General features: G+C 36.3%; 1 protein-coding gene across 1 annotated transcript in view; it reads left to right on the forward strand.

The window, feature by feature from the left end:
- The first annotated feature begins 8627 nt into the window (after window positions 1-8627).
- The window catches only part of cpne9 (copine family member IX), a 100819-nt gene continuing 91330 nt past the window's right edge, over window positions 8628-18116 (forward strand). Inside the window, exon 1 of the mRNA XM_056449133.1 lies at window positions 8628-8933. Coding sequence (XP_056305108.1) covers window positions 8857-8933 — 77 coding nt within the window. The 5' untranslated portion in view covers window positions 8628-8856. The remainder of the gene's footprint in view (window positions 8934-18116) is intronic.

The raw sequence follows: 18116 nt of genomic DNA on the forward strand, positions 1-18116 counted from the left end.
AGTATATGTTGTACGCAGTGGATGCCCTTCCAACCGCAACCCATCACTGGGAAAGATCCATACACACTCATTCACAAACATATACTACAGACAATTTAGCTTACCCAATTCACCTATACCGCATGTCTTTGGACTTGTGGGGGAAACCCGAGCACCAGGAGGAAACCCACACGAACACCACACAGAAACACCAACTGACCTAGCCGGGCCTCGAAACAGCGACCTTCTTGCTGTGAGGTGATTGTGCTACCCACTGAGCTACCGTGCTGCCCATATTATATTATATTATATTGACACCTTGTACTGGATTAAATATTTTATGTATAATGATTAGATTAGAAAATAAAACACACACACACATTTGTCTCAAGATATTTATTTTTCACATTCATCTGTCATTATTTGGGATTTTTTTTACGTATCCACAGATGAATTGTTCACAAACACCATGATTTTGCATTCATAAATAGCTTGCATTTTAATTTCATGCCGACTTTACGGTGTTTGCATAAAACCCTGTTATTTAGTCGAAATTAACATTTTGGGTTGTTTTCAAATGATTTTGCCTTTTCCGCTAATGCAAATGTGTGCCACTTGCTAAATATCAGGAGAAATCATTTTTGCGACAAAAGCTAGAAGCCCAAGAAGAACGTAACATTTGATTTTACGCTCCACTGTAGGAAAAGGAAAGTGTGACAGAAGATTTGGAGCCGGGACTTGTGCTGATAAGACACTCCATTTGTTTCCGCTTTCGCCGACAATCCACACAATCTGGAGAAACAGATTGTCTGAATGAACTGTTTGAACAATGAAAACTTACAAACGCCAGAGGAGAACTAGATTTCTTTTTACGTTTTCTGAAGAAGAAGAAAAAAAGGTGTCGCTTTGCAAATGTCACCTCTAGGATGACATCCCACTAAGCAAGTTTGTGTTTAATAAACATCCAAACACAGACATCTTGACTAAAACGAGGCTAAATTTGGGCTGTCAGTGAATATCTAATAGACATCTAAAAATAGTCCAAAAATAGACTATAGTCATCAAATACATAGATTAGATAGACTTTACATGTAGTCATTCATTCCTGTCAATCTGATGATTAGTCTACGTTTGGACTGTTATTAGACATCTATTAGATATTCACTGACAGCCTAAATTTAGCCTTGTTTTAGTAAAGATGTCTCTGTTTGTAAATCTATTAGGTGTCTTTTAAGCAAACAAACAAAAAAAAGTCACCTCTAAGATGACATCCCACAAAGCAGTTTTGTGTTTAACAGACCTCTAAACACATCTTGGCTAAAACAAGGCTAAATTTGGCTGTCAGTGAATATCTAATAGACATCTAAAAATTGTCCAAAAATAGACTTATCAAATACACAGACTTTATGTGTGTAGTCATGCATTTCTGACTATTTTATGATAAGTCTAATTTTGGACTATTATTAGACATCTATTAGATGTTCACTGACAGCCAAATTTAGCCTTGTTTTAGCCAAGACGTCTCTGTTTGTAGTCTATTAGATGTCTTTTAATACAGAAAAAAGTGTGTGAAACTGTGAAACCCGGCTACAGAAATACAGTAATTTGCCATTTGTACTGTTAAACAGTAAATAGATAAACGAACAATGAATAACAAGTTATTTGTTATTGTGTGAACATATTACAGGTGAGTAGACTTAATCCTGTGTATTTTACAGTAAAGATATACAGTACAGTAAATCTAAGTAAAATTGCACTGTATATATTAATACAGTATTGCTGTAAGTTCTATTTACAGTAAATTACTGGCAAACTGCTGCCAAAATGGTACTGTAAATTACACAGGAATGGTTAGCAGTGTATTATTTATGATTTGATCATTCATTGTAAAAAAAATCACAAAGTAAATTGTTAATTAAAATTGAAAAGGGCGTCAGGGGATCTCATTATGAAATACATGTCAAAATTATTGACACCCTTTATTTGTGCTTTTTGCAACCTCAATTTGATCAGATAGCAGCTTTAAATCTTGTAGCTTCCAATGAGGTTGGAGGAAAACTGGAAAGAGATTAGAGAGCATTTTTCACACTCAGAAGCTCTCCAGATACTTCAGGTTCTCTGGTCCATGTTGGCGCTCTTTCCTCTTCATTTTCTAAAGGTTTCAGGTCAGGGGCGGTCATGGCATTTTGAGGATTTCTTAGACTCAACACTTTTTTTGCTGTTTTCCAGCTCTAATCCTTATACAGTGGATTACATCGACAACACAGAGGGATATTTTAAGACAATTCAGAACATCTCAGTTTCATTGGAGATTATTAATTTTTTATCTAATAGTGGAAAGGGAATTTCTAATGCTTTATCTTTTGTCTTAGAGCCACTGTTTTGTGAAGCTGAGCAATCATTTGGGTAACACTTTATTTTGATGGTCCATTTGAGTATTAGACTGCTTGGTGTGATACTGCTCCTTCAACAGACATCAAACTGACTATAAGAAACGTTGCAAGTACATGTCTACTTATAGTCTAATGACAGTTAGTTGGCATGTAGATGCAATGTAACTTAAATTCAACAAACGGACCATCAAAATAAAGTGTGACCATGTTTTGCTCCATATTAGAAATATTCTGTTTGAATCACTTATTATGATAGATGAATGATGGAATTTGGCCTTTGTCTTTTATATTTATACTTCTGTGAATACGAGAACCAAGGCTGAACTCACCCTGGTGTGCTAAAATAAAAAGTACACTGTTAACAATCCCCCGTAGAATCTACAGTAACTTACTGTAAAACAATTACAGCAAAAATACTGTATTTATATTTACAGCACCATTTATCTTGCTGTATATTTCAATATTGGATATCTTTCCTATAAAATACACAGACTTTTTTATATGTACTAACTGTTCTACAGTAAAATAGTTCATATTACAGTTAAGTACTGTGTAATTTCCAAAAATCGTTAACGGTGTAAAAATGAACAGAAACATATGTCAGAGATATTTCATCCATCCCATTAATTGACATCCCACAAAGCAATTTTGTGATTAATAGACCTCCAAACACTGACGTCTTGACTAAAATAAGGCAAAATTTGGGTTGTCAGTGAATATCTATTAGATGTCTAACAATAGACCAAATATAGACAATAGTTATCAAATACACAGATTAGATTTACATGTAGTCAATTATTCCTGTCTATCTGATGATTAGTCTATTTTTGGTCTATTATTAGACGTCTTTTAGATATTCACTGGCAGCCCGAATTTAGCCTTGTTTTAGCCCAGACATCTCTGTTTTAAAGTCTATTAGACGTATTTTAAAAAAGAAAAAAAGTCACCTCTAAGATGACCCCACAAAGCAATTTTGTGTTTAATAGACCTCTAAACACAGACATCTTGGTTAAAGCAAGGCTATATTTGGGCTGTCAGTGATTATCTAATACTGTAGACCAGTGTTTCCCAACCCTTTTCCTGGAGGCACACCAACAGTACATATTTTGGATGTCTCCCTTACCTGACTAACTAACTTCAGGTTTTGGAGTCTCTTCTTATGTTCTAATTAGGTGATTCAGATGTGTTTGATTAGGGAGACATTGAAAATGTGTACTGTTGGTGTGCCTTCAGGAACAGGGTTGGGAAACACTGCTGTAGACATCTAAAAATAGTCCAAAAATAGACTATGATCTTCCAATACACAGATTAGATAGACTTAATATGTAGTCGTTCATTCCTGTCTATTTGATGATTAGTCTACCTTTGGTCTATTATTAGACATTTATTAGATATTCGCTGTGACAGTCCAAATTTAGCCTTGCTTTAGCCAAGACATCTGTGTTTTTGAATCTATTAGACGTCTTTTAAGCTTAAAATAAAATAAATAGTCACCTCCAAGACCCCACAAAGCAATTTTATGTTTAAGAGACCGCCAAACACATCTTGACTAAAACAAGGCCAAATTTGGGCTGACAGTGAATATCTAATAGACGTCTAAAACTAGTCCAAAAATAGACTATAGTCATCAAAACCACAGATTAGATCTACATGTAGTCATTCATTCCTGTTTATCTGATAATTAGTCTGTTTTTAGTCAATTATTAGACATCTATTAGATGTTCACAACAACAACAAAAAAAGTCACATCTGATGACATCCTACAAAACAATTTTGTGTTTACTAGACCTCCAAACACTGAAGTCTTGGCTAAAGCAAGGCTAAACTTGAGCTTTCAGTGAATCTATAATAGACATCTAACAATAGACCAAAAATAGACTATAGTCATCAAAAACATAGATTAGTTAGACTTTACATGTAGTCATTTGTTCCTGAACAGAAACATACGTCAGAGATATTTCATTCATCATCTTTTAAGGAATGGCAATAATTTTGGCAACTTAATTTATTAATTCATTTTCCTTTGGCGTAGTCCCTTTATTCATCAGGGGTCGCCACAGCTGAATGAACTGCCAATTTATCTAGCATATGTTTTATGCAGCGGATACCCTTCCAGCCACAACCCGTACTAGTAAACACACATACACTCTCACATTCAGACTCATAACCTACCAATTTAGCTTGTTCAATTCACCTATAGTGCACGCCTTTGGACTGTGGGGGAAACCGGAGCACCCAGGGAAACCCACGCTAACATGGGAAGACCATGCAAACTCCACACAGAAATGCCAACTCATCCAGCTGGGGCTCAAACCAGTGATCTTCTTGCTGTGAGGTGACAGTGCTAACTACTGACCCTTTGTGCTGCCCAATTTTGGCCACTTGTAATTGTAGATTTTACTTGTATTGTCATTTTTGAATGAAGGATAAACAAACAGATTTATGTTCACAGCATTCTTTGCTCATATTAACCAGGGGCGCCAATACTTTTGACCACAACTTTTTTTGCGTTGGATTTTATGATTCATTGTTTTGGCATTGCTGTTTTTTTGGTTTCTTCATTTCAGTCTAATCAGATTCGTCATATCAAGGTTTAAAAAGCATAGGTCTTTGAGCAAGTCCTGAACACTTTTCAGGATTCAGGACAGCGATGCCACCTTTGCCCAAGCAGGCTATGATGGAGCATCCTCATGGCAGGTACAATTTATTTAGTCACGTCTTCTTCTCCTCGCCTGTTGGTTTAATATCTGTGTTTTGCCCCTCTACGACAACAATACATGAACTGCCACCATGACTGGCACATCGCTAATGAGCATATTGTGTACCTGGCTGTGTATTTTCATTTCGTCTCCGAAGCTGTAGGTTTCTGGCATTTCAAGGACGGCGGGACACAGGCGGTCTTTTGTATGCAGGTGTAATGAGAGTCTCCCACACCCCGTTTCCCAATCCATCTCTTGCTTGGAGTTTGTGACTGGAAAGCTAAGCAGAGATTCACCTCAAAGGACAATTAAATTTCCCTGTAGATCGGTTTTCGTCTGAGAGCTTCTTCTCATCCCAGGACTCACTCATTGGCCCAGACAGAAACGTATATGCAAACTCTTTTTCCTTTTTTTCCTCCCCTGTGGCCATTCACACTCTCTCTCTTTCTTTTCTTTCTGACCAAGAGGTTGAATGTGCCATCTCCCGAAAGCAATTGAGGAGCGCCACAGCAATACCGGCCCATCACTAGACGTTAGGGAAAGCGTCCAGAAGATATAACGGTATTCAGTCTTCCCGCAGGGCACCTGAGTTTTATTAAAATTAAGGTTAAAAGTCTGGTCACTTCAGAGATGGCTGGAAACTCGAATCAAATTGACCAAAGGGGATTCAATTACACCCCCCCCCCCCCAGAAACAAGTAGTATGGTACAAATTTTTATTTAAAAATGATATCATGGGATATATTATATTATATTATATTATATTATATTATATTATATTATATTATATTATATTATATTATATTATATTATATTATATTATATTCTCTCCGGCCACTTTATTAGGTACACCTGTCCAACTGCTTGTTAACGCAAATTTGTACTCAGCCAATCACATGGCAGCAACTCAATGTATTTAGGCATGTACATATGGTCAAGACGATCTGCTGCAGTTCAAACCGAGTATCAGAATGGGGAAGAAAGGTGATTTAAGTGACTTTAAACGTGGCATGGTTGTTGGTGCCAGCCGGGCTGGTCTGAGAATTTCAGAAATTGCTCATCTACTGGGATTTTCACGCACAACCATCTCTCGGGTTTATAGAGAATAGTCTGAAAAAGAGAAAATATCCAGTGAGCATTAGTTCTGTGGGTGCTAATGCCTTGTTGATGCCAGAAGTCAGAGGAGAATGGCCAGACTGGTTCGAGCTGATAGAAAGGCAATGATAACTTAAATAACCACTCATTAAAACTGAGGTATGCAGAAGAGCATCTCTGAATGCACAACATGCCCAACCATGATGCAGATGGGCTACAGCAGCAGAAGACCACAACGGGTGTCACTCCTATCAGCTTAAAACAGAAAACTGAGGTTACAATTTGCACAGGCTCAACAAAATTGGTCAATAGAAGATTGAAAAACGTTGCCTGGTCTGATGAGTCTCGATTTCTGCTGTGACATTCAGATGGTAGGCTCAGAATTTGGCATGAACAGCATGAAAGAATGGATCCATCCTGCCTTGTATCAACGGTTCAGGCTGCTGGTGGTGGTGTAGTGTGGGGATATTTTCTTGGCACACTTTGGGCCCATTAGTATTGAGCATGGTGTCAACACCACAGCCTACCTGAGTATTGTTGCTGACCATGTCCATCCCTTTATGGCCACAGTGTACCCATCTTCTGATGGCTACTTCCAGCCGGTTAACGCGGCCTGAACATGACAATGAGTTCACTGTACTCAAATGGCCTCCACAGTCACCAGACCCTCAATCCAATAGAGCACCTTTGGGATGTGGTGAAACGTGAGATTGCCATAATAGATGTGCAGCCAACAAATCTGCAGCAACTGCGTGATGCTATTATGTCATTATGGAGCGAAATGGAATATTTCGAGTAGCTTGTTGAATCTATGCCATGAACGATTAAGGCAGTTGTGAGGGTAAAAGGGGGTCCAACCCGGCACTAGTAAGTTGTACCTAATAAAGTGGCCGGTGAGTATATTATATTATATTACATTTTATTATATTATATTATATTAAATTGTATATAAATTAACATTATAACATTTTAAAAGATTGAACGTCTTTATAGTAGTCAAACTTTTCATAAACAAATTGTAGCAAATATGGTATGAAAATGTTATCTAATGATAATATTTGTAATTTTTTAAATAAAATAAAATAAATAGTTAATAGACAGCAGTTTTGGTAGGTCATGCACACATTTGAGCAAAATTATTTCAAAATAGCTGTTTTAATAATTAGTGCATTATAAAATGCCTCTCTCAAAAACTGCATTAATATACAGTAGCTTTGATATAGTGAATGATTGTTCCAATAGACATTTAAAGCAATAATGCATTGCCCATGTGCTGTAGGTTTATTATTAATCAGGACAATATTTATTATTTTATTAAATATAACAGTGCTTTTGTGTAATGAATAATTACAGTTTTTGTGGCTCATGTCATTACGTTCAAGTGTTTCTAAGTATTTTTATTAGTGTTTATTGCGCATTATGTGCTATCAGATACTTCAATTGAACACAAGATGCCAAAAAGCAGCTCACTAGATTTGGAGATAAAATAAAAAGTGTTAATATGTATAATATGCCAATAAATATTATTTATGTTGGAAACTCACCTTGTAGTTTTGGATTTATTAGCAGAATAGTTAAATTATTAATATAAAACAAAATAATGCTTTTGCATACCTAATATTTTCATATACCATGATATGTTAATTTAGATAACATTTTTGGTAGTTTTTTCAGCATCTTATGAGAGATTGGATGTTCAAATTGAACATTTGATGTTTATATAGGCAGCTTACTAGAAGTTGAGACAAAACAAAGTGATTTTGCTTCATCGGTAAGACAGTAACTAGTTTATTAATATAAAACACAGTGATTACCCTTTCAGTTGCGTATGTTATTAAAAGATAACTTCAGTATTTTTGTTGACAGAATTTTGGAGCGTCACATCAGCACTCAGGTATTTAAATCAAACATTTGAGCCCAGAAACGCAATCCATGCTGCCTACAATGTTTGTGTTCTATATCATTATGGTTAAATAATATTTATGTACTTTTTTAGTAATGTAGGCAGCGTTTTGATCATCGTATTAGCTCAGACGTGTAAAATCAGACATTTGAAAGAGAAATGCTCCCCGTGTAGGGAGCTCACTAGATTTTGAAACAAAGCCACAGTGCTTTCCGATTTATCAGCAGACTCACGATCGTCCATTTATATAAGGTGCTGTGGGGATACTTGAGTATTTGCTATTTATACTGCGCAACATCGACGTTTACCACAGCTCAACCGGATCTTAAAAGCCGTGGGCGTTTTGGAAAACGGGATATATCAAAAAAAAAATCGTTCCCCCCACATCAATAGATTAAACGTCCCCAAAGGTTTCAGATCCATATCTGACACCGCATGTCATAAATATTGGATGGCTTCTGTAATATTAAAAATTTATGTTTTCAATTTAAGTTTTCAAAGCGGCGTCGGAGTGTCCGCTCGGAGGGAGGGCGAGAGGAGGTCCAGTCTCACTCTTCCTACCTGCCGATCAAGCGCGCGCATCGCTCGCGGCCGCGCGCTCTCCTCAGGTGCGCGAGGGTCAGACACTCAAGCCGACTGATGATGATGTTCGCTCCGTCTGAATTGTAAGGACAGACACATTTCTGCGGCGGTTTGCTGTGTTATTTTACACCTGTGACGCTCGAGACGAGTCAGACCCAGATTTTGGAGTGATTTGAAGACTTATCTCAAACTCCCGAGGAGCTGCAATGGCATCGATCGGGGAGTTTGATCCGTTAAACAGTAGCGTGCCTGCCACCAAAATAGAGATCACAGTCTCGTGCAGGTAAGAGCGAAAATCCTTCTTAAATTAATGTTTACAGTTCGACTGTAAAGTCTGAAAAGCGTCGTGTCTTTTATCTCTCTGCTTTTTGTTCGTTTGGAAAAACTATAAGGGTGTATAGTCGTTAAGAGAAGTGTCCGTTCAAATGAACGTAACGTAAGATTAACTATAGGGAAATATTGGCCAGTCTGGGCATCTCTGACTAGCGACACTCTCGCTTAAGGCGAAGAGTATAAATACCATGGTATATGAATATGGTAATCGGTCAGCACCATGGTATTTGGGGCAGCCACAATCTTATCCTTAAAAACAGTTCTGTGGCACTGCACTAGTGTGCAGTGGTGATTTTTACCATAGTACGTGTTATATCAAGAACATGTCAGTACCATGTTTAAGATAAAGAAAATACAGTGGTACTTCTTGTGTAAATTGTGAGAAGGATGAAGCTATTTAATATTCATAAAACTGCCTTTTCCCCTGTTATAACTTTTACATTCGGTCCAGCTGTGGGTTTGAGAAACGTCCTGATATTTGTTTTATCCTATATAGGTGTGATAACATTTTAAATTAATCGATACCTGTACATTTCAAATTAAATAGCACATTTGCTGTGAGTGAAAACCAGGATTATTGCACCAAATGCTGTTTTTATTTAACTCTTCTGAAGGTAAAATATTTGTATTGTGTTGTCTAAACATGTATTTAATCATGCATCTTTATTGTATATGCCAAAAATGCTCTATTAACAATATTTGGAAATAATGTCATTAATAGTTTACAGGATAACCGTGCAGCTAGTTACATTTTTATTGACGGCAGCACTGTGCCATGGTATTACCATAGTACTTTTTGTGCTATAGAGCTTTTTTTTACCTCAGAAAATTACAACTGATGAGAATATTACATTTGTTGTGAGTGAAAACCAGGATTATTCCACCAAATACTGTTTTTTTTTTTACTCTTCTGAAGTTAAAATATTTGTATTGTGTTGTCTAAAAATGTATTTAATCATGCATCTTCATTGTATATGCCAAAAATGCTCTATTAACAATATTTGGAAATAATGTCATTAATAGTTTACAGGATAACCGTGCAGCTAGTTACATTTTTATTGACGGCACCACTGTGCCATGGTATTACCATAGTACTTTTTGGCTGTGCGTGAATCTTGCAGCTTCTATCAGCTTGTCATTTGCATTCAAGACTTGCAGGGTGTGTCGCAAAACCTAACTAGTCGCCTACCTAGACAGCATTTTTGGCTTTTGTGCATTCGACTCATGCCTTGGTGATATGTGGTGTCTGAAAGCAGCCAGATATTTCATATTGATCTTTCAGTCGCGTTTTATTTTCAGCCTTCTCATGTTGGAAGTATAGCTCCTAACAGTCATATCCCGAATCTGTATTGAGCGCATGACTTAACGTGATTTCGTTGCCGTTTAAAAAGCACCCTTGTATAATCCGAATCACAGTTTAATCTGTGTTTATAAAGGTCAACCTTTTTTAATGCCTGGCTGACCTCTTCCCTCGCTGTGTCCCTCCGGACCGTTCTCTCCTTGTTGGACAGACACCACTGGCAACAAACAACAGCACAGACTCTTTCCTGAATAATGAATGTGTTGACTGCTGATGCTGTCTGTGTGTTTGCATAAAGCCTTCACTTCAGACACTGCTTGCCCAGATATCCGAGGGAGGTCTCTTTATACATGAGACACATCTGCGGCCGCCAGGCTCTGCCCGCTGAGCCTTCAGCAGTAATTTGGCTGAGGTGGAAGACGGGGCAAGAAAATGGAGCAAGTGGTACCTCTTGGTACATATTTCATAGCTGCCTGCTGGGATATGAATGCAACAGATCAGGATTTATGAAAAATGAAATAGAGCCACGAAATACGCGCTGCTTCTAGATGCCCGATGGGTTTCGGCTTCACTTTGAGGCAGTGTCTTGTGGGATGACATCTCGGCAGTGCTGAAAAAAGCCAAGCAGGACAGGGTGCAAATGGCTTGAGTTTGTGGATTTTACATTCTTGGTTCAAAGTATTGGCACCCTGTTCAGTTTTTTGGTGCAATTTTAGAGGTATAGTTTAACCAAAAATGACAATTCTGTCACTTACATGCTGTCAACATGTATTAGGGCTGCACAATATTGTAAAAATCTAACATTGCAATGTTTTTGTATTCTGCGATATAATTTACATTAATACAATTTTGATTGATGAGTTGAGTTGAAGAACTACTTGGTAAGAATTAGTAATTTTGGATTGATTGGGATGATTAAGGGTGTGCATCAAATATAATAAACAATCTACAAGCATAGAAAAATTCAACACAGAAAAAGAAACTAATTAAATAAACATCATTTAATTGTTTTCTGTGGAGTCGAACAGTATTCAGGTTTACAGTGATTTAATAATCAAATGTAAAATAATAATGTGTAGTCTTTGTTTTAAAAACAATTCATTCATTTTCTTTTCGGCTTAGTCCCTTTATTAATCTGGGGTTACCACAGCGGAATGAACTGCCAACTTATCCAGCATATGATTTACTCAGCGTATGCCTTTCCAGCTGCAACCCATCACTGGGAAACATCCAAACACACTCATTCACACACTATAGCCAATTTAGCTTACCCAATTCACCTGTTCCGCATGTCTTTGGACTGTGGGAGAAACTGGAGCACCCGGAGGAAACCCACACAATGACGGGGAGAACATGCAAACCCCATACAGAAATGTCAACTGACACAGCCAAGGCTTGAACCAGCAACCTTCTTGCTGTGAGGCTACCCACTGCGCCACTGTGATGTCATAAACAAATCAATAAAATTAATTACAAACGGTAAAAAAAGTTACAAACAGTAACAAAAAGTTACAAATGGTACAATTTCTTGTGCCTGAATGCTTTAAAAACCCTCACACAGTCACAGACCTCAAAAAAACACTTGCCAAATGATCAATTATAATCCAGGCTTAACATTGCGTTTACTGGCGATGTGACTATTGCGAATGATCACATTGTGATGGGACATTAACCGCTTTGCTGCAGTTAGGAAAAGTCAAGGTTTTAAAACCGCCAAAATGTTCCACTATACCTTTCCTATAGTATCAGTATCTCTAGCAGTAAAGATATCCAACAATGTTGTTTTAAATTATAAAGAAATCTGTGTTTTAGAAACTAATGAAGACAGCAGAAGTCAATGTTTCATGTGAATTATTTAGCGTGACATGTTTACTGCTCCAAAATATTTGACATGTTTCTCAAAATAAAATATATTGTGTTCAATGGGGAAAATGTGTTGTTTTTTACCCAGACATTTAAAAAGAACATATTTTAGAGCAGTAATCACAATACCATGAAAGCGTGATATTTTTATTAAAGGTTTCCAGACCGTCAGAATCTTAAACCAGCCCATGGCTACAGCACATTGCGATATCAATGCTGAAACGATATATCGTGCAGCCCTAACTTGTATGTTGTGGCTTGTGTAGATGACAAATTTATTTATCCAAACAATGAATTAATTTTGAATTTTGTGTTGTTAAATTTTTAGAGCAGTAAACATGTAAGGCTGAATCATAAAAATGATTCCTTGACTTCTGCTGTGTTTTTTTGGTTTCAAAAACACAGATTTCTTTACAATTTGAAACAGCGTCTTGAATATCTTTTCTGCTGGAGATACTGTTGTCCAAAAAAACAAACAAAAAAAACATAAATAAAAAGTCTTACACATACCTTATGAACAGTATTACAGAAAATGATGGCGGTTTTAAAACCTTGAGTTTTCCAAACCGTGGTATACCTTAAAAACGGTTATCGTCCCATACATAATTCTGACTTAAAGTTACTTTTATTTAGTGGTTCTCAAATCAGGTACTCTGCCCCCCACCCCTACTCCCCATCCTGCACATTTTGTGCGTCTCTCTTATTTGACACACAAGGATAAGTTCATGGATCTCTCTGTTAACGAGTTGATGATCTGAATGTAAAGTAAGGATGACATACAAAATGTGCAAGGCAGGGTGGGGACCGAAATTGAGAACCACTGCTTTTATTCAACCAGTAAGTTTTTTTTTCATCGGATATGACACAGGCTTCTCCTAAAAGATAGTAAGACGATGTACTGTACAAGAGGCATCATTGTGAAAAAACAAATATTCAGGAGAGCTGCATAATATATCATTTCAGCATCGATATTGCAATGTGATCATTCTCAGTAGTCACATCGCAGGGTGTGCAATGTTGAAATTGTACCATTTGTAACTTTAAAAATGATTTATTTTTTATACAACAATGACTATGCAGTATTATTTTGTATTTGATTATTTAATTACTGTACCTGAATACTGTTAAACTCTTCGGAAAACAAAATGCGTATTTAATTAGTATCTTTTACATTATTGTATTTATCTATGCTTGTAGATCGTTTATTATAATTTATGCAATCTAAAACGATAAATTCTTTCCAAATAGAGATATTCAAGTCATCTGGTGTAATTTTAGGCTATTCATATCATAATAGATATCGCAGAATAACAAAATAATGAAATGTATATTTTTTCCCGATATCACGCAGCCCTATTTCTCAGCTATTATTTACATTTGAACAAAATTACATTTGAACTTTGAGTCAAAATTTGCCAGGGATGTAAATAATATCTGTAGGCTTGGAGTCAAACAGGTTATTAAATAAATACAGAATTCCTTTCCAAACATTTTAAAAATAATACATTTTACATCCTACAGTACAGTAGGCTCATTGGATTAATTCAGAAAATATCTGAGCATTCCAGTTGAAAAGGCCATTAAGCTCCAACAGTGTTGTTTTAATTAATTTTAAATGGATGTTGTTGGCACACAGTTTCTTACACAATATTTTGTTAGTGCCTCCAGACGCTGCGAAGACAAAATTATTAGCCCTCCTGTGAAATTTAATTTCTTTTTCAACCATTCTCCAAGTGCTGTGGAGAGACATTTTTTTTGTTTCATCACATATTTAAACATAATATTTTAATAACTAATTTCTTTTGTCTCTGCCGTGATGACATAATATGTTACTAGATATTTTTCATACATTCTCGCATTCACACTCATACACTATGGTAGAGCTGCACGATTCTGGCTAAAATGAGAATAGCGATTTTTATTTATTTTATTTTTTTGTGCTTAAAATAAAGATCACGATTTTTTCACGATTATGTAGATGTAAAATAAAGCTTATATGAGTCGGCAATTATTATTGTTTTTTCTCAAACATATGGTAAAACAACAATAATAATATTACGTGTAGGTCTACTGATTTCAATAAATAATTCTATTCTACTTGTAATACGTCTGATGTTGAGTTATGTTTGAGATATAGGCCTATGCTTGCAATCTGTCATTGACAACATTATTAGACCATTTAATTCACTGGTAAAATCAACATTATATAGGCTAGAGTAGTTATACTGACACTGTAAACATTTAACTGTGTGTTCGCTATGTAAAAAAAACATCAAATGCTTGTCGCAATCATAACTCTAAAATGCGGTATGATCATAAATGATGTGCAAGCTTTCGGTTTCATTTTCACTGCTAAGTGCTGTTCATACTTTGCACGCGGCTCTCAAACGATCACTCTGTGCCACAAACTGAATATTATTTACAACTTTATTACCTGTTACTTAGCCTATGCAGGCTCTGTTCACTAAAGTAGACGAGCGCGCGTCTATCACACTCAGCAGCTCACGTCACGTGTGATTTCTCAACCGCGAATAAAGCATTATATGAAGACAAAAATGACATTTCTTGGTGAATTATACCTTAAAGTACAGTATGTGACTCTTTCAACATACGGCAATCCGTGTTTTAGGTGTGTTACGGTAGGGGAAGCCCTAACAAATGTGTGATATGATGTCAGATGCTTCAGGGAGTGAAATATGAGATAAGGTAAGATCGTGGATAAAAATAAGAGTTATACAACTTTCCTTTGGCTTAATCCCTACAGTTTCAGATCTTGTCTTGACAAGAGACCAAAATAAAGAAGCTTTATTTTTATGATTTGTGTCATTAGCTATGTTTCCATCCAAAAATGCGAATTAATTTTATGTGCAAAATTGGACTATCGCATAAAAGATATGCGAATAAAGCAGCGTTTCCATCCAATGAGTCAAAGCGAACAAAATCGTCACTTCCTGAATAACTGGCGCCAAATATCAACAGTAAAAACAGAATATGCTGCAGTAGGAGAAGCTGCGTGAGTGCATTCTTCATTTAATAAATGACTTGAGCCTCAGAAGGAAATCTTGACACGCAGTGAACGTGCGGTGGCATCTGAAGGCGTGAGACGCAGAGCACAGATGCTATTGATTCTGGAGGTCATTGACAATATAATAACACTAGTACTGAAATGATTAAGTCGTTTTAGACTGACCAAAACAACTTTTTAGATGTTTTATAATGAGCTCAGCCTTATAATGTGGTTTATCCATTCACAATTTTTTTATCATCACATGATCTCTTATAACAAAATCACATGACCTTTTTAAATGCGGAATTTGTGCGATAAAAGAATAAAATGTTTATTCTATTCAGTTATACGCCTGTTTTTTATGCACATTTTCAAAATATATGCGCATCTTAGCGTTTCCATCAACCGTTTTTTTACGCGCATACCCAAATTCACATAAAAATAGGTGGATAAAATTATAGCTATTGTCATTGTTTCAGATTGCACACCTAACATAGGCTACCTAAAATGTTAAATACGTATAAGTTTTTACATTTTTATATATATATATATATATATATATATATATATATATATTATTATTATTATTTTATTATTTTATTATTTTTATTTTTTTAATTTTTTTTCATATATTTATTTATTTTTTGGTTTCCCAGAATTGTACGCAAATTTCTGGGAATTACCGGCGCAAAATCAGTAATTTTTTATTGCAAAAAATCACAAAAAAAATGTCGTTAAAAACTAAGGGGTCTGGATATTGCATGATTTGTGAATTTTGCATTAAAGGCACAGGCAACAAAAATGGCTACAATGTGCCCATATTCTGAATAAATTACAATATTACGATAATAATCTGATGGGTGTTTTGAGTTGAAACTTTACAGACACATTCTGGAGACACAAATGACTTATCTAAAATCTTGAAAAGGGGCAAAATAGGTGCCCTTTAAGATGTCTTCATCACATAACCAGCGACATATGTATGGCTGTTGGGATTTTGTCAATTTGCTCAGTATCTCAGCCTGGTACATTTGCAATTTGGAGGTCCTATGAAAAGAAAGTTGCAACGTGTTCAAAGAATTGTAGAATCAAGTCAAAATTGCATGGTTGATTCAGCAAATGTGTTTTATTTTATATTTGATTTTATCAGTACTGTCATTGAGTTTCTGTGCATGTGCTACACTATATGTGATAAAAAACCCCTTTAATACCACTCATCATCATTTAACACAATCAGCAAACAACATAAAAAGGCATTGCTAGATTCATGATTATCTGTTTTGGATACTGAATGTGCTTTAGTGCAACTCACTGGATGTGTCGCAATGTGCACAGAGCATTGCAATATAATTTCCCCACAGGCAGGTTTTGTTTTTTCTCCCAGTGAGATGCTTTTGTTTTGGATTTCTGTGCTTCTTACTTTGCTGCAACCAGCGTCATCAGTGGTGTAACCTACTCATTGCATTCAAGGACGAGGCTATATATTTGTTATTTATTTCAGAACTTATGTCAGATTCTGCAAAGCTCAGTGTTAACCAGAGCCAAAATTAACACCTACTGTGGGTAAAAATGGGCATTGTTGAATATATGAATAATAGTTTGCCAGTTATGTTTTTTTTAATTACGAGGTTAATTAGACAAGTAAGGGTAACTAGTCAAGTCATTTAATAATGATGGTTTGTTCTGTAGACAATTATGTTGGGCGATATCGACCAATCGACGATGTCTAATGTGAAACATCGCGATGAACGATGGCATCATCGTCGTAGGAAGCGGTAAATTAATTATTTATGAATAATTAATTAATTCATTACTAATTAATTATTTTTAGCCTGCTGTTTCAGCTACCTGACCCACATGGCCTTTGTTTTACCCATAACTAAATCATAAATAAATGAAGATAAGTTACGCACAAGTTACCGCCTGTCAATTACTTTTTCTGTGGGACTCTGGCATGAACAGGCAGAGTGATCTGTGTCGTTATAATGGTGTCGACAAACTTGCGACGTATTAGTGTAAACAGGGCCCAAGTGTGTATTTTTCACGAGTGGGTTGCTGCTGCGACGGGTGGGGCGGAGGATCACAATGTCGGCTCAGAATCATGATGGCTATTGACCCAACCCTAGTAGACAATCGAAAAAATATAGCTTAAGGCGGCTAATAATATTGACCTTAAAATGACTTTACAAAAATTAAAAACTCCTTTTATTCTAGCCGAAATAAAACAAATAAGACTTTTTTCCATAAGATAAAATGTTAAAGGAAATACTGTGAATAAATTCCTTGCTCTGTTAAACATCATTTGGGAAATATTTAAAAAAAGAAAAGAAAACAAATCACAGGAGAGCTTATCATTTTGACTTCAACTGCATATGGACAATAGTAAGTCACTGGACATCGGCTGGTCTGGCACACTCTTAAGGTTTACGCTGTAACCACATTTAATTAGTATTATGCATATTAACCAAGCATTGCTCTAGGCATTAGTGTTTGAAAGCAACCAGCAATTAAGACTTTTGATGTCTTTGAGTAGTTACCCATATGCAAAACTCCACGGGGGGAAACTCGAATCTATTATACGAGCATTCAAAACGCGGCAACAAGTTAGTGAAAGAGTGTCTTTCTGTCACCGCATTATGCCGGCAAATTGTGGAAGCTGTTCACAGGGGAAGCCAATTCATCAAGGTTGTTTGTCACTGTCAACAGCGATTGCAGCAGATGCCGTTGTGTCAGTTGATAAGGGAGAGTCTGGAGGGAAACCAGAACGAGGGAAATGTGTTGAAGACTCTCAGACCCAGATCTTAAAGGATCTGTTACGTCTGTTACAAGGAGCGCTTGTAAATTCCTATCATACTTGGAGAAGCAAACTGAATTTTATTTGCTCTGTTTGTTTATTTGACTGTGTGAGTCAAGCCTGGCAGCATCCGAAAGGAAATGCTGTACACTGTAACTGTCAGTGGTTT

This window comes from Danio aesculapii, chromosome 23, assembly GCF_903798145.1.
Source record: "Danio aesculapii chromosome 23, fDanAes4.1, whole genome shotgun sequence".
NCBI classification, from domain to species: Eukaryota; Metazoa; Chordata; class Actinopteri; order Cypriniformes; family Danionidae; genus Danio; species Danio aesculapii.